This window comes from Vanessa atalanta, chromosome 6 (genome assembly GCF_905147765.1).
Source record: "Vanessa atalanta chromosome 6, ilVanAtal1.2, whole genome shotgun sequence".
NCBI classification, from domain to species: domain Eukaryota; kingdom Metazoa; phylum Arthropoda; class Insecta; order Lepidoptera; family Nymphalidae; genus Vanessa; species Vanessa atalanta.
In genome coordinates this window covers 7,458,800-7,485,177 of record NC_061876.1, presented here as the reverse complement: position 1 = coordinate 7,485,177, position 26,378 = coordinate 7,458,800, and the positions used below count along the sequence as shown (strand labels likewise).

Below are 26,378 nucleotides of genomic sequence, written 5' to 3'. Positions count from 1 at the left end.
CAACAAACAATCGCTAACGACACAGAACTCGATCCGATAGGCGAGGAAGACGCTAATGACATTCAAGATAAGCGAAACTAATAATAATTGATGCACCATTGTTACTTCTAGGAAGTACAGTTTGCGTTAACAATTGATTAATACGGCATAGGGTCAGCAAAGTTGACATGCCCAAAACTAATGAATCATTTTCCCTTGTTAGGAAGCGTATGACTAAAAAGAAATAAATATTACTTAAAAATCTGCAGAAAAAAATACCAATCTAAACATGTGAATCAGACATCTCAGAAAATCCTATCGCGCAAACTGCAACCGCTTCCGTCCAAGTCCCCGTTTGCAACAAGTATTCAAACATAGTCAGTGTACAATCACATCGTCTATCCTTTAAATGAGACGTTCGAAGGCAATGCAGTTTGCTCGATTGTCTAATGTAATATTATTAGTGTTGAATAATAGAGCTGTCCTATAAATATGATTTAGAAAATCAGCTGTTATAGTGACGATGCATCATTCTCTAATACGGCATATCCCAATGTGAGGCATTGAAGAAAAAATAACTTGGAGCTATTATATCAAAAGAGTAAAATACGTTTTAGACATGAGCGAGCATGGACTACTGTAGGGGCGGTCACCAAACTGACACAAGGAAAGCAGTAAACACGAAAAAGCGGTCAATCCAATCAATTATTGAAAAATTCTTGTAAAATACTTCTTTCTTAATATGCCTTACTATTTAGGGTTTGACATTTACTGTGAGTTGTTTTTTGAGAATCATATAAAGTGAAAAAAAAACTGTAGATGATGCCGTTAAGACATGGATACATGTGACTCACTTTTTATCTTCGACTCAAAATTCTCTTGTACACAATCTCTGAACTCGACAAATTTGACAGGATCATAAATATTGTAATCTCTTTCTCACGTGTAGGGTCCTATCATATTAGTTTAGCTTCGGGGTTGTGTGTGACTAAGAATGAGCACAATTATCTCCAATTTTATTGAATCATTAGAAAAGCATGTCACGTGTATTACAAAATATGTTTTAATTGCAGTAGATTTATAGAAATTATTACGGAATGATAATATACAATGCAATTAGAGATACTGCACCAAACATTAAAACCAAGAATATGCTATGAGAGAAGTTTTGTTTTAATCACGATTATTATTAAAACTAAGCCCATTTGCCTTCGAATTTTTGTTAAGCTAGGATAAGTAGAGTTGCTTAAAATGAAAATAATTAGATTATAATCTTAAATTAATGTTTTCTTTTGAATTAACCAAATTACTGTTACTTAAGTTTGGGCAGCAGATATTAAAGTAATGCTATTTGCACTCCACAGCTATCGCTTCTGTCTTATGCGACCGATTGACAATTTAACGGAGAAATGATCTTTGGTTTATTATACATATGTATGTGTACGTAATAGCTGTAAAGCGCTCATTAGCGTACATTTCAGGAACGTTAACAAAGTTAATGTTGTTTCTCCCACTATTCTTTATATAAGTATGCTAGAAATACATTTTTGTATTAATTATAATAACAATTAAAATAAAGTATTATGGTACGGAGTATAATTATAAGATATACGCTGTATGATAACTTTTATAGCAATATTATGGGCAATACAATAAATATAAAGAAAACATTCCTAAAATGTACAAAAAAGAAGCAATAAAGACTTATATTAGTTTCGTTTTAAACGAATACATATATATTTTATTATCTATTGCTTCTTGGCTTATATTATAATATATCATCATCAAAGTAGCCCCCAGGAATCAAATACTGATTTCAGGGGGCTACTTAGTTCAATGACCGTCTCTAAGTCATGCTTACCTTTGAACCTCGTTCGTTGAAGATAATTTCTACATCAAGTATTGTGCCATATTGCTGAAATACAAAAGATTTCCTGTTAATTTTCCTTATTCCTAATTACAGCGATATCGATACATGCCGTGCGTAGCAACGTACGTACCCCGAACATGTTTCTAAGGTCTGGATCTCTGAATCTGAAGGGGATGTTGGAGACATGGAGTCGCTTGGGCTGCGAGGCCTGCGAGACGGGCACGAGGGTCTTGTCGGGCGGCGCGGGCGGCGCGGCGCCCGCCGCCACGGCCGCGCTCACGGCCGCCGCCGCCGCGTGCGCCGCCGCCGCCTGCTGCGCCACGGCCGCCGCCACGCTCACGGGCGTGCTCTCCTCGTTCGACTCTCCTTCGCTTTGCTGTCGAAACATCGGCGCAAATATGAGCGAACGGTATAAAACGATAGCACATATTTAACAATAGGGAGAACACTGTTTAAGATTCCTTTTTGAATAATATGTGCCTAGTATGAATGTTGTATTCTAAGCTACCTAATATAGCACTCTCGTATAGAGTGCAATCTTTGGTTACAATAACAATTTTTTTTAAGACTATTACTTACTGAATTATTATTTTGATTTTCTAGTGCATTTTGTGTATGTGCCTGCGAAGATGGTTGCGGTGAGAAATTGTTTGGTGGAAGAGGCGCTTGTGACGGCGGGCCTTCACTCTTGACGAGTGTGGGCTGTGGCGGTGCCGTGGGACCGCTCTCCGCCTTCACTCCGCTGAGGTCCCCGTTGGCTGCGAACTGTGCCGCAGCTGCCGCAGCCGCCGCCGCCGCCGGGAACGGGGCCGCCATCCCCGTGCCCACCATGTGCTGGAAAATACCGATCAATATTATAAACATGGGTTAATGGCATATAAGCGCAATTTTTGTTTAATGGTTTATTTACGTGTAAGTAAAAAAAATGTAGTGTTTAATTCACAACATATTATACGATTCACAAATAGAAGGCTGGTTGCATGCTATATATATAAAAGAAGTGAAGTAATTGCTTTTTTAATTTTTAAACTCAGAAAATAGACAACAAAGATATTACATGCTGCATACAACTTGGAAATGTATGACTTGTTAAATTTGTACATTTGAAGTTGTAGTTTTTAATGCCCAACTGTACCTACATGAATACTGAATAATAAAATAAGAAAGGAAAACATCGTATTTTAAAACGTTTATTAATATAATCTTAACGTCTCAAAGTGAAATTATTAGCAGGAAGCTTAAATTTATAATTTCCTTAATAAAGGAAAGAGTCAAGCTTAAAATCCTTTGAAGAAAAAACAATTCTCTTTAAAAATATATAAGAGCTGTAAAGCAAAGAACTTTGATTTGCAAGCAAAGTTATGCGTGTCTTTACAAAAATAACCATCGAAATTCTAAATAATATCAGCCGCTCATACCCAGTCCATACTAATTACGTCGTAATAAATAAACCGACGCTTAGAGTTGACGTTTCTGGGCTACGCATCGAAACTGAGTAATGAAATATTGACACAGAGTAGCTGACACATACCAAAACAACAAAACATCATAGCATATAATTGGTAAAATTTAGATGTACGTAACCTCAATAAAGATATACTAGATTATTATGTTACGAACTTTGAAGTAAATAACTGTGTTATCAGTATAATTTATCATAAAAATAATATAAATACCTATAAATGTGTGAGAGGCTTTAATAAACAATTTAAACATACTATAAACAATATAGAAATGTTTTTCAATTAATAATTAACGTTAACTTCAGATGATTATAACTTAAATCACTCCAGTAACAGAAAAAAAATGAACGATGACAACCACAATAATTTTATTGAAATGATATTTGTGTCTTGTATTAATAAATAAAAAATGCATTTAAATGGAAGAAGTTTTCAATATTTCATAATCACAATTTGCAAGATTGTCTTGTTTATTTCAATGAACTCGGTTATGTCATTAAAATATCGTTTACATCCATCGTGAGATATAATATCCGAACACTTTGCTAGCAATACGTTTTATTACGAACGCCCACTCTCTTTTATTTCATATTATATATCTAATACTCTTCGGATACAAAATTAAATTGCGAATACGACCCTTATCCAACGCTCCTTTGATACTGATAACCTTCATTTAGATCAAAGAAAGTAGTAAGTCTTAAAACATTTTCTATTTAATTAGGACTGGCTGTTCAATATAGGTTCAATAATATTAATATCGCGAAGTTAAGCCGATTGGGTAAGAGATAGGAACCTTCATATGATGCTGTTCAATATACAGCACCAGACTGAATAAAATTACGACTGGTATATTATTATTTATGACCAAAATCTGCTATAGTAGCCGTGACCCAGTATTGAATAAAAAAGGAGAAGAATCAACGTCGTTCAAAAACTAATAGTCTATAATGAGGATTTTCTTTAGATAGTTTATAGTCTTATACCGTTAACTTCAGTAATTTTCACTTCATAGTAAAAGAAAAATATATTTTTTTTTATATTAGCTGAAGTAAAACTGAAGACTAAGTTATAGTTTTATTTTATACATAGACTATGATTACGGGTCTATGTAGTACATTGTAGCAAATGGCGCGCAGTGCCGCTGCGGAAACGAGAAAATTAGGAAGTGGTTATTGGTCGCAATTGCGTCGAGCTCTCCTGACCGCGCCTGTCTCAGCCTAGATATAATTTCGCAATGTAAAGATGCTGAGTAGCGTATCGAAGGCAGATTTTAATATTTTAATTATTACTCGCAGCAAGTATATTACATAAACTTTGCATCGCTTTCATTTAATTTACCTTTATATTTTGATAGCGTACAACAAAGCGTTCCGTAAATAATAACGGTAATTAATTACCTTCTAAGAATGTGTACCAAAAACACTCACTTCACGCTATATACATTAGTCAATATGAAAGCACGAAGCAATAAAACATTAAGAATACACAAGGAAATTTGACAATGGCAGCTATACCCAGGCATTAAAATGAATACATTTTCCATGAATAGCAGAATTTTGCTCTCATTGTGTTTCATTTACAAAAGGTCGACGGTGTAAAAAGCGTCATGAGGCTCATTTTGAAGGTCCTCTCTATAGAGAAGCAGTCAATAGCGGCGTGTTGCGGGGTGTGTTGAAGATATTTATAATAACGCTTGCTGTTCAATCGAGTCGTACCAACGTTGAACTGTGAGCTTTTGTTTACAAAGTCATGGTAAATAATAGCGACACAAAAACGGACTAACGGTTTTTAGCTAACACGTTATTATATTTGCAAAGTGTTCTGAAAAAAATCGTCAAATCTGTCTTTTGAGATTAGGTTAAAAACTTTTTTAATAAGTAAATTTTTTAAAAAGTAAATAACTTAGATATACATGATAGACGATAAATATTTATGTTCTTAACTTTTCATTTATATATGATATAAATATAAATAATCAGCAATTATAGTTGTTTTGTAAGATTTTTTATTTCATTTGTTTTAAATTGTGCAAACTCAATATTGCACCACTGAAATTTTGACTGAAAAGTATTCTTATAACTTACACAAAGAGATAGACTGAAATGTAAAGTTGCTGCGGGTTTGCTTACGTTGAAGATATCATGTAGCAGTGAATAGGTACATAAGAGTTTCTATGTAGCACAAACAGTTTACTTAATGTAGAGAATTTAATATCTAGGAGAAACGGTAAAACTTGCTTCTTTATTAAATTCACAGAGCTCAATAAACTGGCATCTAGCGTCTTATAAAATCTCTCAATATATATATAAGAGTAGAATAATCTAGAACGGTCGGATATATTTAGAAGAATTTCATGAACACAGCTGCAAATTATATACGACACTAACTGGAGAGTCTCGACTCTTGGGTGGGAACGAAGAGCTCTCTTGTTATTTTCAATTATAATTGTCCACCTTGATACTCTTACCAGGTGTATTACAAATCAAGCCATCTGCAATTTTGGTTACATATGAGACCTTATATAATATATTATTAGAAATAATGAAATACACGAACTGAAGAACATTAAAAAATTATCGTAGTCACTCAAGTTCGTGGTATAGGCAATAAAATAATAGGTGCATAAACAACATAGTAAAGCATGAAGAAAATTTACAAAGATCATTTACACATGCGGCGCGCCACGGCCCAGTCATATCCGGCAAGCTGGAGCTCCCGCGTAAACAAACTGACTTTTTATAGAGCGGCACTGTAATTCGTCGAGCATTCAACTGTGATGTTGGTCTCTACTTCCAAAAACAGATGTTCAACAACAGCTCATGTTGATAGTAATTTACCCTAAAAGACCAAAGATTGAAAGACTGACTGACTGAAGACTGAGCGAAAGCGTTATTTTAAATCGACTTCTATGGAATGTTAAATATAAACACATTAAATAGTAGTTAATAAATTAGTACCTCCTAATTATCAGGGCGATTGACGCGTAAATGGCAATTATAATTTATACATAAATATAAATTAGTGTTTAAGAGGTCGAAGTCTCTGTTGACCCTACCCTTATCAATGTTGGAAGACAAATATGTCATAAATAATGGGATCGACGACAACGATATTCAAATTAGAGACGTGATTTATTAAAATATCAAAACTATGTATATATGAACATACAACAGCTATATAAGATCATGCTAGAAACAATTAAAATAGTAAATGGTTATTTATTTAGATAAAAAGCATCGAACGTTTGCACACTTGTGCGTTGAATAAATATTCTAAGTTTTATAAAAGGAATAACATTAACATTTAATAGTCACTTGTGTGTGATATAGCATTGAGAGGTAGATGTAGGGAACATGAGAGTTAATCTCTGCAAGGAATCAGGACCAAGTGGCATGTTAATAGAGTCTTGAATCTAAAGTGCTAATTGTTGTAGTACCGTGCAAAGGTTTCTTCAAACACATCAGGTTTCACCTTAATGTTTACCTTCACCACCGAGAACGAGATGAATTGTTACATAACGCAACACCGATAAAACACTATTAAAAATTAGTCGTTGGTAGGATTTGAACCCGATTTTCGGCCCAGATGCATGGGTTCTATCTACGTGACCATCTTGGCTTTTCAAATACTGAAGGTTATTGCTCTAAGATATAAATAAAATGTTTATACAGTTTTAGCATTTCATTCAATGGTTTATTCGCGTGTAAGTAAAATGTAAAAAGTGTAGTGTTTAATTCAGACTATTAGTATTTCGAAGTAATACTTAATTTAATACAGAACTAACAACATTCTCACTACCTACATCTATTGATTTCTAGATAAAATTGTTATTTGAAATAAAATCGTTTGCTTCTCCACGATACCATGAATATTTTACTTAAAACTTATTTATCCGCATTGGCGATGTATCTTTATTTAAACAAGCGTAAAAATATTTAAACATATCAAATAATTTCTTTTATATTTAAAATAGTGTGTTCACATTTATAAATAAAGTTAAGACTTTTTAGATATTGATCGACGAATTAATTCTTAGAAAAATATTAATATATTTTAATAGTGGCCAATTATATTATAGGTACGTATATTAAAATCGGAGAAACAATAAGCAAAAATGTCCAAACAAAACTATAATGTAATTATATGTGTAAATTACACACATACGTAAGGGGAACACGTCATGTTGAACGCATTTTTCAGACTAAAGATTCGTTGGTATAGATATTTAAGAAAATGTTTATTCTTAAAACAAATACGTAAAGTGAAAAGAATAGAATTCAACATCTCGTATGTGTCACCCGGCACCCCGCTTACAATTAGATAATTATATCACGGACAATTAAACGTAATTGATCTTAACTGGACTACATAATATAAAATGCAGAAGCGGTCGCCACGGAAGAGCACATTTATTTTATATTACTTTAACAGAAATTTGAATCTATTCATGTATTTAACGTTCAATTCGCGTAGAACAATGAAACAATGTAACTGAAGGTGAAATTAATAATTTTTGAAACGATTGATCATTGTATTATGTTTCATCTTGTCATAGACATACGGTTTAACTTTGGTCTCAACAATATTAAAACTAAACAACAGGCGAAAATTACGAAATGTTATTATTAGTTCTATTAAGAGGGTTTTGTTTCTGACTATGAAACCCTAGTATCAACGTAGTCTGGCTGACGTGCTCGCCTGAATTATTAAAATGTTATCTACATCCGATTTACAGGTTTCAGCTATTACACTACCAACATACAAGCCAGACACAAAAATACGTAATTCGATTGATTTCAAATATTATTTTATCACGCTTCAAATTACGATAGCAATAACTAAATGATTTTTAATGACGATTTTTGATCGAGTCATTTGTTTATTTTATCGTGATTCCATTATATGTACTTGAATGACCCATTTTGGTACATCAATTACTAAACACAAATAAATTGGGGTTACGTCAACAGCGGGTGGAGAATGTGCCAAGGAATGTTAAATTGCAGCCCCGGTCCTTCTTGTGTTGTCATGTCGCAAGCCCTGTCTTACATTCGTAAACACGCGCCGAACACGGTGCATGTGAAACAAAGCTCGAACATGCATATTTTATTTGTGCACTATAATTATGAAAGCATGAAAGCATATTTAGCAGACGAATCAATGAACGATCATATCACTAATTAAAAAAACCTGTCTAACAAACCAAAATAAACTTTTTAATGGGTTTGACAAAGAACAGATTTTTTAAAATTAAAATTATGACAAGCATAAAGCGGTGGTTTAACAATGAGAAGAATACCTTCACAAAAATAATACAGCAGACATCGCTTATTTATTAATAGGTTATATATTACAGAATCAATTTTATCTGCTGAGATACGCTTAAACGGGAGCGGGTGGAGCTTTACTTTCAGTAAAATTTCTTTAGGTTAATATTATTTCATATATTAATATTCAACAGTAGCGCTACGTGACTAAGAGAGTATTTACAGTGCTTAGCGAAGCGCACAGCTTCAGCCGAAGTTGCGGACTACCCCTCTCGCAGGGTAAGGCTCTATGGCTATGCATATGTATGATTTCGTGGTACTTGTTCTCAATATTATACTATTTGAACATTATACAATGTTGTATAAATTAACAATAGGCCAGCTGTTAAAAGCTTGTTTCATATAAACTAATGGTCGTCCATAGGTCGAAATCGACCGTAATTTATTGCTAATAAAAACATAGGATGCGTTGTTTTGATAGATAGAAAAGATAAGGACCAGCTGGAAAAATCCAAAGAAATGTCTAAATACGCGTTATTGATTTTTAGGTTTGACAAAACGTGTGTTGTCATTGACAATATGTACATAAATTATTATTTATTTACTTTTATTCGATATAAAGTATTCATAACACATATCTTTCTACCCTCTTTCCCTTTATTAAAATTTAAATATGCCAATTCTTAGCCTTATTGGCTTAAAACGTAGTTTTCTCTTCTCCTATTAATATATGACATTCATAAATTAGGACCGAACTTTTGAAGTAATTCCATATAATGCCTTTAAATTCACTGGCACAGGCACACTTGAAACATAAAAATATCAAGATAATATTGATATTTATGGCAATCTATAACCGATTTTATAATTAACAAACAAAGAGGCTGCGAGAGATTGTCTAAACGTGTAGTGTTTTAATTTATCTCCGTACGTATAATCATTGTAATTAGGGTCAACGCCAAAATAATTAAAAATATTATCTGTCTGAGTACCCAGAGCACCACTCAATGGATTTTAATTAATAAAATCTAGGCTTATCCATTTGGAAGCTCATATATCGTGGCTATATAATACATAGTACCTTAGTTTATTTTCTGGATATATAAAATAGGACATTAAAAAAGAGCGGCGACACGAAGACACGACAACACAATATTAATGAAATAAATGTTATTTCAATTTTTTCGGTTTTATTAATTATTGTTGTACTGTATTATTTAACTGATATATTTTGTAATTTGTTGTTTTTTTCTTTATATTTTGTTATTGAGCTTTTAATTTCGTATTTATACTACTTTCTGTAATAATTGTATCTATCTGATTATTTAGTACTTTTAGTATATCCAATAAAAACAGTTTCGCTACCAAGCTATGATTCAATAGTTGTCTATCTATTCATTCTACGTTACGCTTTGATAGAATTAAAAACATGGGTTACTAAATCCGTAGTGTTGATAAAAACTCTCTCATTTTACTATCAAAACTGTAGAAAAGTTACATATCTAAATAAAGCAAAAGCTAAATAAATTATTTTTGCTATGATTTTCAAAAATAATTCATTTACGATAATTCTAGAATATTCGATTGTGATTAAATTTAAAAAATCAGTTACTGAGTACTTTACTTACACGAAATTTTATATCACAACATTTTTTTTTAATATGTTTTTATCAAAATATAAGTATAATATACCTAAGTATGTGAAAGTATTTTATATCTATCTTATACAAAAATCATATAATTTACGAAAAATTTATATTTGAAATTTTATTTAGATTGACAGAATTCAACGCGGGCATGTAGGGGCGCAATTGTAGACACAATTGACAAATTAGTCCCTAGCACGTTAGTTGCCTGCATTGAATACCATATCCCTATTAACGAGAGGAATGTTGACACAATTGGACGTGTAGTTCACTTTGAGCTAATCCAATGACGTAACGCTAATATGATAAAGCCCATCCTAAATGTAATTTTGCTTCGTTTGCAACAATTTACACTTCAAATTGCTTCGAAGCATTAAACTCACGGGAACAGTGAGAATGAGTTAATCTTCTTTTTTCCGTATATTTAAATGAATAATTGGTATATTGTTTGGTAATTCACAAATATAAATAAATAGCCAATGTACTGCCAAACATAAAACTCGCTCACACGAGATACGCATCGGAACACAACACCAAGATAGAATTGATGATTAAAGGCAGAATAACTGGTTTTACTGGCATTCCATGACATAACTTCTAAGTTTGTGATTCTCGATAACTATAAGAATATAATTTAGACATAATGTCAAAAAACATCGACATAATATGCAATCTATTATTACACCAACAAGTATAAGTTTTTCGTCAATATATTTTGTACTCAATCCGGTATTCATTATTTGGCACAAATACCGTACGATGGCCTAACGTCAAACAACTTGCACATACATATAAATGTTGAGTGATTAGATTTTACAATTTCCTTTACGAATCAATAATACTGCTATAATAAATTCAAAAATCAATGTATATGCTATAAGTATGAATTAAACTGTGTTGAAACAGTACTCTTATCGAGCTTCTATTATTTGGAAACTTTATACTTTACTTTTTTTAAACCAGATTCTCTATTTATAATTTGTTAAAAAAAATATATATAAGTGAAGATTAATCGTAATAATAAATTAATGCACTTAAAAAGGGTTTGACATATTTTACATGCTTAAATTTTACCATGACATATATTCTATCCAGAGTCTACCAATTCGCAAATTAGTTCGATAAATTTATAATCTTTCTAATTGATTCAAGAACAGTGGACAAAATCAGTGGTTCGTGAAATTGGGAAATCGTATTCATTATTGTATAACATGAAATATAATTGAAAACGATACTTATATTAGAAGATACACATAATTTTGAGTATAATGACGGAATAATCACTCTGCTATATTTTTATTTAATCATTATTTTTTAATAAATAATGTATTTTCTAACGCATCAATAATATTTTTTTGTAAACAATCTCGAACTATCTGTTAGGTCTGAACAAGGACACAAATTGGTTATGTTATATGCAAATGAAGCATTCCGCTGCTAATCTTGTCACCAAGATGATGTCTGAAGCATGAGCGATACTATCAAACTATGTTGTACAACTGGAAATAATTACATACATTATATATTAATTTGTATCATATGTATGAATAGGTTTTTTTATAGATATATTAATTCAGAAATTATTTTTCTCTTGATTTAAACGCTACTGGCACCAAAGATACATTTGATAAGATATTTTGCACATGATTAACTTTGTAAAGAAAACCTTCCTTTTCTTAAATAAAACATTTGAAAAATGAGAACTAAATAAAGAAACGCAAATGAATCTTTCAGAAAGACCAATTTAATTCTTCTATTAAATAGTTTATAGTAAGTCCGTTAATTAATAGGAATAAAACATATCTTTAATTAAATACAAGATTATTCAAGCGTTTACATATAGAGTATTAATGGAATGAGTATCAGCATCGTTGCATTACAGCCGACCCGAGTGGTACAATCTCTTTGAAACAGAGCTAGGGGTGTGTTGCCGACTCTATTTTATGGGTCGCCGGTCCCCTTAATTAAGTCTTTTATAACGTGGCCTACTAAATACCGTTTGCTACCTTTTATATTAAATAAGAAATAGATACGTTGCAAAATTAGGAATATCTATGTATATAAAGTGTCTCGGTATATTTCTTTAAGAGATATTAACATGATGATGAACCTACATTTAATGTGAAGAGAGTAAGAAATCGATTATTAAAGCTTTTTTACATGGAAGCAATTAAAATTTAGAAATTTTCTCACTAGCCTACTGTTACCTCACGCGATAATTTTCGCGGTTACCTTCATTGTAAATCGAAGTAAGATAATATAAGATATTCACTTTTATATATTTGATGGAAATAAGTTATAGAAAATATGTATGTTAGATAATATAATGAAAAAAGAAATGGAGAACGTAATAATTTTATTTTTTTGCAAAGATGGACGAAATAGTTATTGAGACGAAAAGTACTATTTAATTATATTTTTAATTAAAACACCTATAAACCGTGTTAGAGAGATACATACGGGACTTAATATTTTAGAAATTAATTTTCAATATATCGTTTAAATTTTTCTACACTTCACATTGTTGAATGCTAATTGCCAGGTGGTTTGGAGTTATCCGATTTTATGTCTATATTATGAGAACCCATTGTAATAAATGATTTTGCGAATAATATCGTATGTTATTTTAAATTAAATATGCTGTCCGACACATAATTTATTTATTTATTCAAAACATCTAACAGCAGTAACCATAGTTCTGTTATATAAAACATATAAAAAAGAGTTAATTGTTCTTCTAATTATAGGACTATTACGACATGATAAAAACGATTTGTTATAGCCAGAAGCATTACATTATATATTTTTGTTCAAAATGTATGTAACCCAGTGAATTCACATTCATACTAAATGAGTTCTGTACTCTTATATCCTATTAAATGTTCCTTACTTATGTAGAATATTTCTTCTTTGATAAAATTCAATACTTAAATACAGTATACAATAAACAGTTTTTTCTAGATAGATGTATGCGTTCAAAAATCAAAAAGGCATTTTTGAATTACTTTAATTTACAAAAATAATTATTCATAAAACATTTATTGACTTTATTGGGAAAGTGTCAAACAGACAATTTGAAGTGAACTAAAATATAGCTTAAAATATATAAGAAGTAATTTCTAATAAAACTTTAACAGTCAAATATTAAAATGAAATAAACGATCTTTAGAAAAACTTCATTAGCAGCCAATGTTGTGAGTTTTTGCATATCCGTTGTGTCTTTTGTTCAACACCATTGATGTGAACTTACATAAAAACTTGCTTCATACTCAAGTGCAAAGTGTCAGTAGGCCATAGGTACTTACCAGCTTCTAAGAAATTTACTCTCACATAGAACTGGTCCGTGTTGTCTAGACGCTAAAGCAACTCGGTGCTTGCTTTCTCCGATCCAAAAGTACTACGGATTTGATTTTAAACGCACACTCGCAGCCAAAACATATTATTGTGTCAACGACTTATATTTGAAATAACCTTCTGTATTTTAATTTACGTGTTTACTGAGATACTCCAGAGACGTAAAGAGGTTAATGACATATATAAATTAAAGGTTTGGACAGTGTCCGGGCATCCATCGCTGTCAGTTGTATTCACTAATCCTGGCTGACAGGCGGGCGGCGCAGAACCGCGTCCCTGAGACCATCACCTACGGGAAATATTGATCTTATTTGAGCTTGATTAACTCGGACGTTGTCGACGTGCTAATAATATCTCTACTCTGGCACCGATCCAGGAGAGGCCTTAATGGTACTTCGATACACGACAAGTTTTAAAGGTTACACAGCCATCCGATCCATTTGATATCGCAAATTACAAGCAAATTAAACTGGTAAATATTTACCACAATAACTATCAATAAAAAATATTATTTTTTATGATTAACAAATAAAAATATATATACTCGAAGTTCATTTTATCAGTGTCTACAAGATTAACATTTTTAATTTGTAAAATATTAATAGCGGAGATCCCATTATAACTCCCTCCTTTTATAGCATAGTTTAACAATATATATATCGTCTAAATTACTTTTTTATTTTATAGTAACTACTTACATCACCTATTACCACTAACGCATATAGTTTTAAAACTAATATCACTGAGCCTTTGAGAGCAGGACCAACTTGTTATATATTATGAAACTCTGCTAATACTGAAATGTGAATACGGATTTCGTTATTCACGTTATTACACTTATATCCAATTCATAAAGGATATACATATACATATTCCCATGACAATCCGACAATGCGCTCACAAAAACATTCGGCACGTGTATCGCCTCTTAACGAGACTTCTTTGAAACTCGTCTTTTGAAACCGATGATAATCCACAGTTAGTAACTTTTCATAACGGCTATTAAAGGACAAAGTAGGAATGCGTATAACGGTCTCGGTTTACGCTTTATATAGTTCTCTGAAACTTTCAAGTTGCTTGCGGTCTCGGGGGTCATGGGTCCCGACGTTTCAAAGCTTGTGAAGTTTGAACTTGTCCTTGTAAACTTTTTATTTCTAGTCTTAAAGGAATTGTATGAAACTTCATAATAAACCGAATATGTTTATATAACAGACAATTAAAAAACTGCTTTAAAATAAATTATCCTACAAAAATCTTGTATTCAAACATAATCAAATACCAATAAATAAGTAAGTTTGATCTACAATAGTATTGATAATTTCGACTTATAGGTGAACGTTGCAAATGGTGCCGTGAAAAGGAATTATTTTTTATAAAGTCTCCTTTTAACCTTTGTAAGAGGTACGTTCGTAATAAAATTACACTATTTCAACTTTAGCAATAAGAATAGGCTATTTATATGCATCGCAGTCCGGGATGAAGTATATGTAATAGTCGACATTATAGAACACGTTCTGCGTTTGCATACTTTAGAGTTTAAAATGGCTTATAGACATGAATCAGCAGAGGTTAATTCGAATTCAAAACAGGTGCACGTTCGAAGGCACCATGCTCGTCATACAGAAATACGAGCCATACAACACGTCTTCATAGGATAGGCGAAATATTATTATCACAAGATTTATAAACAGGCACGTTATATCCTTTTCTTTCTCGACTATTGTGAAACTAAGCTGGGTTATATATATATACCGTTTTCGTTTTTATGCACCAATGAATATTATTGTGAGGTAACGCTACTAATATACCTTATATGTAGATTAACTTTACGATCGCTAATTTAGAAGCATATTATGAAGGTACCTATTACCACGACAGGCAAACGAACGCAGCTAATTGACATAACAATGACAAGATAGGAGTTGAGGGTTCTTATCCTGCTGTGACGTAATTATTGTAGTTATGTATGATTAAATACTTCAATATTATGAGACACTTCAATTCGAAAACTTCTAAAACGTTGGTAAATTCGGTAATACTTATGTATTTACTTGATCCTTATGGTCGTGTCTTAGATTTTATTATTAATTAATTATGTAATTAATCCGTGAAATATATATTACAAAGAAACGAAGTTTCGTTTCTTGTCTTAATATCTAATAAATGTCGCATTAAATATAAAGACAGTGAACAGACGACAGGTATAACAAGCGATGACATTCATATTTTTATGTTTCATCTATATCAAGTAAATGGTAATTATGTTGAATATTATGTTAAGAAGTTATATATGAATTTCTAATTTTATATAAATACAGTAACTAAACCGGTACGTAACAAGCTCTGAAGTTAGTAGTTAGAAACAGGTAACTTTAATATCAGTATTTAGTTACTTTTATAGACTTACAAGTGACTATTTTATGTGATCGATATGAATAAAATATATTATACATGCAAAGACAGCATACATATTAGTGTTATTACGCAGGATTGATGTTCTTTTCGATTAAATAATAAAGCACAAATAGCGTTAATTTTATAAAAAATTTTTTTTGTGCCCATTAAAAAAATCTGTATACCTATGAATAAGCAATATAGAATAATATGTAGGGTTGCCATCCGTGCTTTTGTGCATATTCGTAGATAAATAGAGATTTAATTAAATAAAAAAAATCTTCGTTGTGTCAAATTAATGATAGTTAACACGCCAAAATGACGAATATAACTAACTAGTGCTCATATTTAAAGAAAAACAATAGTATTATAATTCTAGGGACAGTTGGCAACCCTACTAAATAAACGTATGAGTTGATTTAAAATGTACATATTATGTTAATTAATACACGACATACGCATCACATAGCAAGACATGTATTGCATTCACATGCTTATAATGACAAATTTTAAATACCAGTAGGGTAGGTGTTCCTGTATCGATGACATTGCCGTTACTCACCTGAAACAAATGAAGCTATCGTTACTATTAGAAAGAGATTTAAAAAAAAATAAGATAATCAAACGACGTTATCTGTTTCTAATCTAACGTTATAAAATATATTTTCTCCTGTGGTTTTTGAATAAGATCTCCAAATTAACTGTTATAAAGAGCTTACGTTTGAACATAATCTTAAAAATGTTTAATATGTTATTTGGAACGACGGTTAATGATGTGCCACGTATTATTTTAACCATTAGCATGATGTATATTTAATTACTTTGAAAATACCTTCTTTAAACTTTCAATAGTTTGTTATAAGACGCGTTTGGTTACGATGTCAAGAGGTAAAACTCAAATATATTGTTTAAAGCCATTGATCGATAATGTGTTGTAATTCAATTCGTATTACGCATATGAATTGAACAGTGCACTTTAGTACGGTATTGCATTACTGGGCAATCGCTGTGGTTCGACGAGGCATCGCTTCGGCCGCGAGCTCGAACCACGCTGGCAGCCGCCCAAATATTTTTCGTTTGCCCGCTAGAGACCGGGATAACTTGCCCTATTCACCTGAATCGGAATACATTTGCATCGCTTCGAATAGAAAATAAAGGCAATGATAGCCCAGGTTTGCCTTGCTCAGTGCGAAATAATAAAAAACGCGTCATTTTATTATTCCGCACTTGGCTAAACAAAATGAAATAATATTATTGTATGATACATTAACAACTGTAAATGTTTCGTCTTAATATGCATGACAGATAACAGTAAATGTACATAAATATAGATAACCTAAGGGTCAACTGAAGTAACCATCGCTGGTATTGGTTTATATTAAACATGGTCGCCACTATCATATGTAAGATTATTTGGTAAGTGGAGAAAATAGCAGTTAGTATCGTCGACATTATATTGCCATTGAGTTTGAGACAGTTTGAATAAAGATTTTACAAACATATCAGATAACGAATTACAGTCTTCATCAGCATCAGATATAATTTTGTTTAAGTTGAAATTGAAAAAAATACCATTGTTATTTTATTTAAATGGTCTTATCAACTATTTTATTAAATTGTTATAAAATGATATTATTACCATATCAGACAGATTTCCATAAAAAAAAAATGTTAATTTTTCCAAATTTTAGTCTTTTTCTTTCATAACAAATATTTTGCGACCAATTAATGCCATCCCATCCCAATTGATTAAACACACACATTATGCCTTACAAAGTATTATGAACACAAATAACAACGATTCACTTTCACCTTATAAATTAACTGAACAAAAATGTCGTAATCAAAAAGAATTAATCGTGATATTACAAATGGGTAAAAAACTAATAACGGTTACCACATACAGCACATTCGTCATTCATGCACGTCTAACCAGCACACTTTGTATAAGATATATAATTATTTAACGATAAAATAAACGAAACATTGATCTTTATCATGGCACCACCCACAGTTGTAACTTAAAATGGAACCTATCAAAACAACGATTACTTTTATTATATAATTCTAGCTCAACCCGCAGCTTTGTCCGCGTTCAGTTTGTAACGAAATCCTCCTAAACCTGCCACAATGCCAGTTTAATTTAGTCATCATTAATTATTTATAACTAATAACAATGTTTAAATATATAATATAGATACAAAGTATTTCAATAATTAAGAACCAGCAAGAACCAAGTGTTGAGACTGTTAGACTGCATTTTTCATATTATTATTTTTAAATTAATATTACTGGAATATGTTACACTTCTTAGAATAATTTTTAATCGTTTCAATAGTTTCAGACTTATCGATTACAAAGAAACATGTATTCCATTTTTATTCTATCCTATAAGAACTGTGCATTTTCTGAGATAAAAACTTATTTGCTATTCCAGTCATCTATCTCTGTGCCAAATTTCATCTAGATCCGTTCAGCCGTGATTGAATAACATCCATCCATCCAAAGTTTCGCTGCAAGTGACTTAATTTGGTTAAATTATAGTAGCCGCTATAGCAACTTTTGTTCACGTGGGTTTATTGTTTATTATCATATTACATACTATAAAAACCAAGTGTCCAAGTCGGTTCTCTCTGTGTATCTTGCGATAATACTAAATCAATACTGAACGGATTTTCCTGTAGTTTTCACTAAAGGCAGGAGTGATTTAATGAGAATGGCATAAGAAATTAGGTGTACACAAAATCAATTCATGTAAATTGCCAGAACTATGACGACTCGAGGCGTGCACCGCGTAAGTAATGTTTTGCGGTACATTTTTTTATGTAGGCCCTTATTCTATCTACTACACAGCTAAGAAACAGCCAGCGACGGTTGCATCTTTATATTAAAATATTATAACAATGTACATTTTATATAAAAAAATAATTAAGGATACGTATACTGTGTTGACGGTTGCAATGAAAGTATATTTTGACAATCTCTTCAAGTCTACATGTGTGGTATTTAGTATTTACTCAATATTTGACGAGTTTCGTAACAACAATGAAGACCAAGCGATGTTAAAGTAGGTAACCAATAAACCAGTTTGATTGGTACGATGAATAATTGTACTTTTGTTGATTTAACGCATCTTTATTTAAAAAGGGTACAATTTCAATTACAGATAATTACTAAGTACTTTTCTCGTAGTCTAATCAAAATACTTATTCGTGTAATTTTTAATAAATGGTGCAGATTTTTTTAGAAATGATTTTCTCATGACAGTGTTAAGAAATACCTGGATCAAACATTGTAAATCGCGGTGGGTTATTAATACAGGCACCAGATGCATACATCTCTTGAAAGATGAAGTGCGGCACTATATAAACATTACCGCGCTAGTTTAATGCAAGGCGAGCAAATTCTACAATGGAATGTACTATATAATTAGCTCAAATATAAACCACATTAATTCATAATATAATTGATTCTACGTTTTCACACGTATTTTTAGTTTATATTAATCTCGTGCTTGCTGAGTGATACATTTTCAGACATTCTCCCAAAAACAGTTATCCAACACTTATCCGTTTGCCCTTCCACAAGCCTATATCATAAAAAACAAAGATATTTTAGTTGCCACGGTTAATTTTATAGACAACTGATCGTGCTCATTACCAAACCGATTTCTCTATTGTTTGATTAATCAGTCTATAACGTACTGTTAAGGTAAATTCGATAAAATAATTATCCTTTAAACGCGTCATATCCCGCTTTCAATACCAGTTTAAGAACTGAGTTAGAACAAGTTTAGTCTTAACTAATACGTCGCGGTCAGGGCGTACACTGTTAACCACAATCGCAGTTATTGAATGTAAAAACTTTGGCTGCGGTGTCCGTAGCTTTTGCTTACGCTTGCGCACGATTAACTTGCCAACAGGTATTTACCAACTGGTTCGCCTTCAAACGCCACATGCAATACTATGAACACGCTACGAAATTGTTGCAGATTTATATCTTCAGATAAAACTGCCAAAATGACGTGAGTGCAAACAACATCGTAATCAATTTAAATTTAAATAACACGGATACAAAACGCAACGCAAATACGCAGCATTTACAATAAACTGTATTGAATAATCTTGAAATACTTAAATCTTACCCACCATAAACCACCAAGTCACGTAAACACAACTATACTTTCTTATATACTATACTGTCTAGCGAAAATCTATAATACATACAACAGACATAAAAATCTTGTTTCGCTCAATTACTTGATAGCGTGACCTCGTTATCTGCGTGTAAACAACAAACAATGGCTTTACATTCTATGAACAAAGATTATTGCAGGAAGACGCATCATAAAACAAAATAATGAAAAGCTGTCTTTATTGAAAAAAATCTAGTATATATAAATTACTTTGCTCAAATCGAATCTTGTAACAACGAAAACTAATAATAAAAAATAAAAAAATGTTCTTTAGCTTAATAAACATCAAGCCTCGACGAATTATTGTAACTATCTCCATTGATCAGCATGGTGAAATGATCACCAAAATTACAATTAAATTACAACTTAACGTTTATCGTTATTCGTTACCGTATTTGGTTTTTTTGTGAAACCATGAAGAGAAAAGTAGTTTACGTCTACTTGCAGTATGCGTGCAAAAACCACTGATCCAAAACAACATACGGCTAACGTTGTCAAAATATTAAGAGGTAAACTAAAATAATAATTATACTGAAACGTGCATAAGTCAATAACTTGACTTATTCATCCTGTCGGGGATATTATGGAAATTATACACTAAATGGTTTTAGATAAGCTTCAGCTTATTTGTAATTAATCACGTATTTAATTAATATTTATTACCGAAATGAGATAATAATGTTAAAAAACAAACAATTGTGTGGGACGTTCGCTATATGTATGACCGCGGGGTGCCTAATAGCTAATGGGTGTCTGGCGGAGTAAGGCGGTTACATTAAAACTTTTTGATTGATTTTAATAACTTATTTTATTTTCTCAATAAGTAAAATTATTAAAGCAAAAAGTGCTTAGAGGGTGAACATTAGCGGCTTGCATAACTTTTATTTTTATTTTAAGTAAAACCAGGCTAGTAACGTAGTCATAGTACCGTCCTGCTTCATGACGGTACTGTGTCGTCTGTCTGACATTTATTTGTAAATTTATTTTTATTTTGTCATTAAAATCGTATTAATACATCTAACATCAAACACGAGTGAGTTCTTATTTCTTTAAATATATCATTGATTACGATTGTAATAATGCTCATTGCTTCTGTTACATAAAATAAAAGTACATAAACAGAGACGATTTTTACGATGCATAAAAGCGTGTGTACAGTATGAGAAAGGTCCAGTGTTAGTGCTCGGTAGTTTTCCAACTTTCAATAAGAAAATATATTTTTTCGTTGATCAGACATTTTACAAAATAAATATTTACTACATTTGGTAATTGGTCTAGAATCTAAATACACCGTACATCGCATATTTATATGTATTTTTGTGTTTCGGACTAAATAAAACATTACATTTTTGGGACTTTTCTATCAATTATACAATTCTTATTCTTAGGTATTTCACAATTATAACGAAAGATATAGTTCGATTTCAAAAATACTTGAATACTAAAACCTAATACGAAAAAGGTAAGATTGAAAAGGTTCCTCGCGAGATATGTGTCCGTCCGTCTGTCAATATGTCGGGCTTTCTATCCATCAAGATTTACAGTCACAACAAATCTACACTACGATGGATAATAACATTGAAATTTGGCACAACTGAATAATTCAATATTTTAATTTATAAATGAACGTCGTATAATATGGACATAACACCGTTATTGTATTTTCTAAATATTTTACTCAATTCTCAGGGCATAACGTAGAACATAATATGTAGAATAGCCTTGCTTTTAAATACTAATACAGATTGTGGTTCGGGAATGCGAGATGTATATACCAGTAGCTACTTATATCGTCGTCAGTCGTGATACGATAGTGTTTAGCTCGGAATCCACGACTTCTGTTGGACTAATGCCAATGTGTATAATGATTTTTGGGAACATAAACGTGGACATAATATACCCATAAAAAAGCCACTTTAAGTAACATCAAGAATATTTGATCAGAATTATTATTTATATAATTATATTTTTACGTGTTTTAAATAATAAAAATATTTTTATTAAAGGTTTTTTTCCCAACATTTAAAGTTAATTAAACGAAAGATAATGTAATTAACACAAAAAATATATATTTTTAAAAACTATAATAGAATGAAGTAAAAATATAGTTAAAATACCGTTTACTAAGTGTCGACGATGTTATAAAAGTTATTGTTTGCAAGATGCAATGAATGCCAAACCACAGCTGAAATACAAAGAAGGAAGTAAACGAACAAGTGGTTAATAAAACCACGAGCAGCGTTAAAACGCCACAAAAATATTCAAACGATTACCGCCTACGCCTAGATATGAAGAAAGCGGAGATGAAACTGTAATACATTGTCAATGGCGTGGAATTAATGAAATAATTTTGTAAGACAAAGCAATCAAGTGTGTCAAGTTTTTTGTAATTTTTAGCGTCTAGAGTATGTTTCATATATCTTGATCAAATATACTGATTGTAGATACGTATGCTGGAAGACAAATGAACATCGCTGCACCGATGCGCAAAAATGTACACAAAGAAAGTAGGTGGCACACTCATTTCACCGGGTGGCATTATATAATGTCACGAACACTATCTCTGTTCAAGGTATACACAAATGAGATGTACTGCCATCACATCAGCAATCACTGGATTTTTTTGATGGTTCAATCAATGCATAAAATATAAAATAAATTTAAAGTGAAAAGAATTGAGAAAGTAATTGTATAAACATACAAAAGGATATAGTATTTAAGGATTTAAGAAGAAAATACAACATAAAAAAGCCGTTCAAACTTGGTTGGGTAAGTAGTTTTCAAGATATTAAATATGTTTGAAAGAAAACATAAGAAAAAATGGCATAGAGCATTATAAAGTATTTGTGGCGAATGATAAGACCAGTTACGATGGTTATTTTATTGTAATCGTTGTTTAGATCACTATATATATAAATGACAACACCCGTGCGAAGTCGAGCTAGGTCGCAACTCGCTACATTATTTTATACATGGAAACCAGCGACTCTACCATTATACTGTCTAAAGCACTTCACAGAGACTTCAGACAGAATTCATTCAAACTTCAAAGAGATAAGTTTTAACCTATTCTTTTTTTTATAGTAGTCTTTAATAATAGTTTCTGAAAAAATGGATTGTTAGAGTACTTTCATCTTCATCTCCCTTGAACAAAATTATTACTTTTCTACTTGAGTGTTTCGAAACTGAAATAATGAATTATTCTTAATTTTTAATCAAATTATGGTTAGACAAAAGTCTTTTTAAATAGAGGGTGAATAATTTTCTCGATTTACCTTCAAAGTTTGAAATGGACGAAATAAGTAATTCATTAACAGTCGCAACAAGAGCGGCTGTGTTACGAGCATTAAATTAATTTGTAACTTTCTCGAAGCGAATACAACAATGAAGCCCACCATTAAAGCGGGTTCTGATCCGTTCTGAGGATCCGACAAACGAATTATGAGGAAAACAAGTAAAAGCTTTTCCTATAATTCCACGGCCAGGATTTATATCAGAAACCCGTATATAGCTAGCTTTCACATCTAAAAAATGATTACAATTGTAATGAAATTATCATTTCATATTGCTTTGCTCTTAAGATTCCGTTGTTATTTCGGAACAGGGAATTATACTTTTAGTATTTGATGTTATATTTGTATATCTTACAAGACCGATGTATTAAAATAAGAAATTATCCATTATTATTAATTAACAATTTAGCAAATTTGATGAGTCACGGCTACTTTTAAATTTAATTAATTTTATATATCCACTTCATCGCATGTGTCCTGTACACAAAAAAAGATGTTTTTTTTTTTTTAAATTTTGTATAAAATAAAATAAGGCTTGGCAGTGTGACTAATTTTTTTTGTTCTTGACAGAAAAACCTAAGTTTTTAATCAAACGGATCCGCGATTCCATATAGTGACCTCAGGATCTACGGCCGCATAAGAAAGTCACTACCGAGGCAGTTAATTACTTCCAAATAATATACTAAGTGATCGCACCCATAATTTATTTGGAGTAATTCGAATGACTATGAAATTCTTCTACTATCCACGTAGTTTGACACGTATTTGACCGAACTGTCATGTTCAATGCAAGTGTCCTTATAATTACATAAATTCAAACTAAAATGCGTTTCTTTGAAAATAAAAGAGTATATTTTGGGAGTTTCTTTTATTTTTATTTTCTATTTATAGAGTTAGATTGTGTTACTCGAGTTTAAAGGTAGAGTCTGCTTCCTTAATTAATTATATAATTACTGTTGAGGAACCTTTTAAGTATCTCTTATACAATACAATTATTTTCGTTGTGTTTGTATGAAACGAATCAGAAAAAAAGACCGTTAAACTTAAACACCTCTAGTGTTAGCAAAGCTTATCATTCACAGAGGTCGAATATTCGCGTATGTACAAAAAAAACTTCATAACATTAAAATGTAAATTAACACGTTAAAAAAAAATTATAAAATGTTACTTATTACAGTAAATTTTAAAAGTTCAAAAATATAATTTTTTTTATGTATCATAAGATTTTTTCGCCTAGGAAACATTTTGAAAAGTTCATAAAATTATTGTACCTATTGAATAATAAATTAAAGAAAACAAAGTCTGTAGCTTTTTTTATAAAATCCGCTATTTATATTTAAAAAAGCACACGTATACGCGCTTAGATATTTGTGTATCTGTTACAGGATAAAACCAGCATAATTAAAAGTCGTCTTAACGTAAATTTCGGGAATAAAATAAAAACTAACAGTCGGTTAGTACATTTATAAAGGTGGTATGGTTTATCGTGGCGCATTAAAAAGCGAGACTCAGTTAGAAAGTGCATGTAATAGAGGAACATTAGAGCTCAACGTACGTTGAACAGTGTAATTGAAGACTCGTACGACGTCACAAACACGCACCGGTAATATGCAAGCAACAAGACGTGATTACTCGATTTGTTCGGCCCCTATAAAGATATTGCAGAACACTGTGCTACTTTTATATAATAACGTACCTAGTTCAGCATCTATTACAATTCGTTTTAATAATATTTTGTCGCTTATGGAACCGTAATATGTATAACTTTTGTTTACAATAAACAAACAAAAATATATTTTAATAAACTCATTGACATTGCTTCGATGGTGAGTGACCTTGTGTAGATTTAACACAATTTAATATTTACCTGCATAACAAATGTGAATGTGAGTTTTTAGAAATAAAAAATAAAGAGTTTAGAAAACGAAAATAAAATACGATGTGACGATATTATCACGACCTCTCAGCACATCAAATTACCTATTGAAGAAAGAAAACGAAGCTTTGAGATCTATAAATAATTGTTATTGTACGTTTATAACCTACACTTACGTTACGATAAAACGATTCTATAAAAGCCTAACCTAGCGAACCCTCAAATCTTTTCTCAGAAATCTATTTAACAATAGCTACCTGTAAGAACTACAAAAATGAACGGTTCCTGGGCAGGTAGCCGGATGAACTGAAGTTATCGCGTCCGTGAACCCAAAATACGAACAAAGGGCGTTATGAGAATAATTTGTCGGTATTACAGACTGCATCATGTTCACCTTGAAGTAGTGAACCAGTTCCTATAATCATCTCAACCATTTTTTAGTATTGTTATCTGAACTTATCAATAATTTTAAGCCAAATTAAAATTTGTTTTTATGATTGAGCGAATAACAATAACGAGCCGCAACCTCAATACGATTTATTCAAAGTTTATGAAACGAATGGTAAATTAATGTACGCTTTGAAAACAGGCTATTTGAATTTCAAAATTATTTTATCTCAAGTTAGGAAAAATTGAGATTAATTTTCTGAACTAGTGGACCGCATTATACTGTCAAAAATCAAAATCCAACTTTAAAATATAATAAAAAAACATATTTTTAAACAGATTTATAAAGCTAAATGTTGTGTAATTAATTAAAATATGAATATGTTTCGTATGTTCGTTTGTTTATATGTATTTCGTTGCCTCTATTGCTAATTTTTTGGCAAAGACTGCTAAAAACATAATCTCTTATATACCTACCTGCTTAAAATAAATTCTTAATGCCGATTTATTTAATTACATTATATTACACAGATTTAACAATTACAAAATCACAAAATCGATTGAATATAATAGATATTAATTAGTTTATTGCTTTTTATCATATTATTAGTAATATAAATATTATATAATCGATAAATGTCGATCTTTTTA

The 26,378-nt window shown here is 31.3% G+C and overlaps 1 protein-coding gene across 10 annotated transcripts in view; it reads right to left on the bottom strand.

Annotated features, from left to right (window-relative positions):
* The window catches only part of LOC125064843 (RNA binding protein fox-1 homolog 3), a 74,455-nt gene that overhangs the window by 11,783 nt on the left and 36,294 nt on the right, over positions 1-26,378 (bottom strand). For 5 of the 10 annotated variants that reach the window (XM_047672112.1, XM_047672111.1, XM_047672107.1 and 2 more), the window contains exons 2-6: positions 16,494-16,538; positions 2,429-2,683; positions 2,169-2,225; positions 1,980-2,102; positions 1,841-1,894 (exon numbers count right to left, since the gene is read on the bottom strand). In XM_047672112.1, coding sequence (XP_047528068.1) covers positions 1,841-1,894; positions 1,980-2,102; positions 2,169-2,225; positions 2,429-2,683; positions 16,494-16,538 — 534 coding nt within the window. Of the gene's footprint in view, positions 1-1,840; positions 1,895-1,979; positions 2,226-2,428; positions 2,684-16,493; positions 16,539-26,378 lie in introns of all 10 variants that reach the window. The other 5 variants (XM_047672106.1, XM_047672103.1, XM_047672104.1 and 2 more) reach the window with 2 other exon arrangements.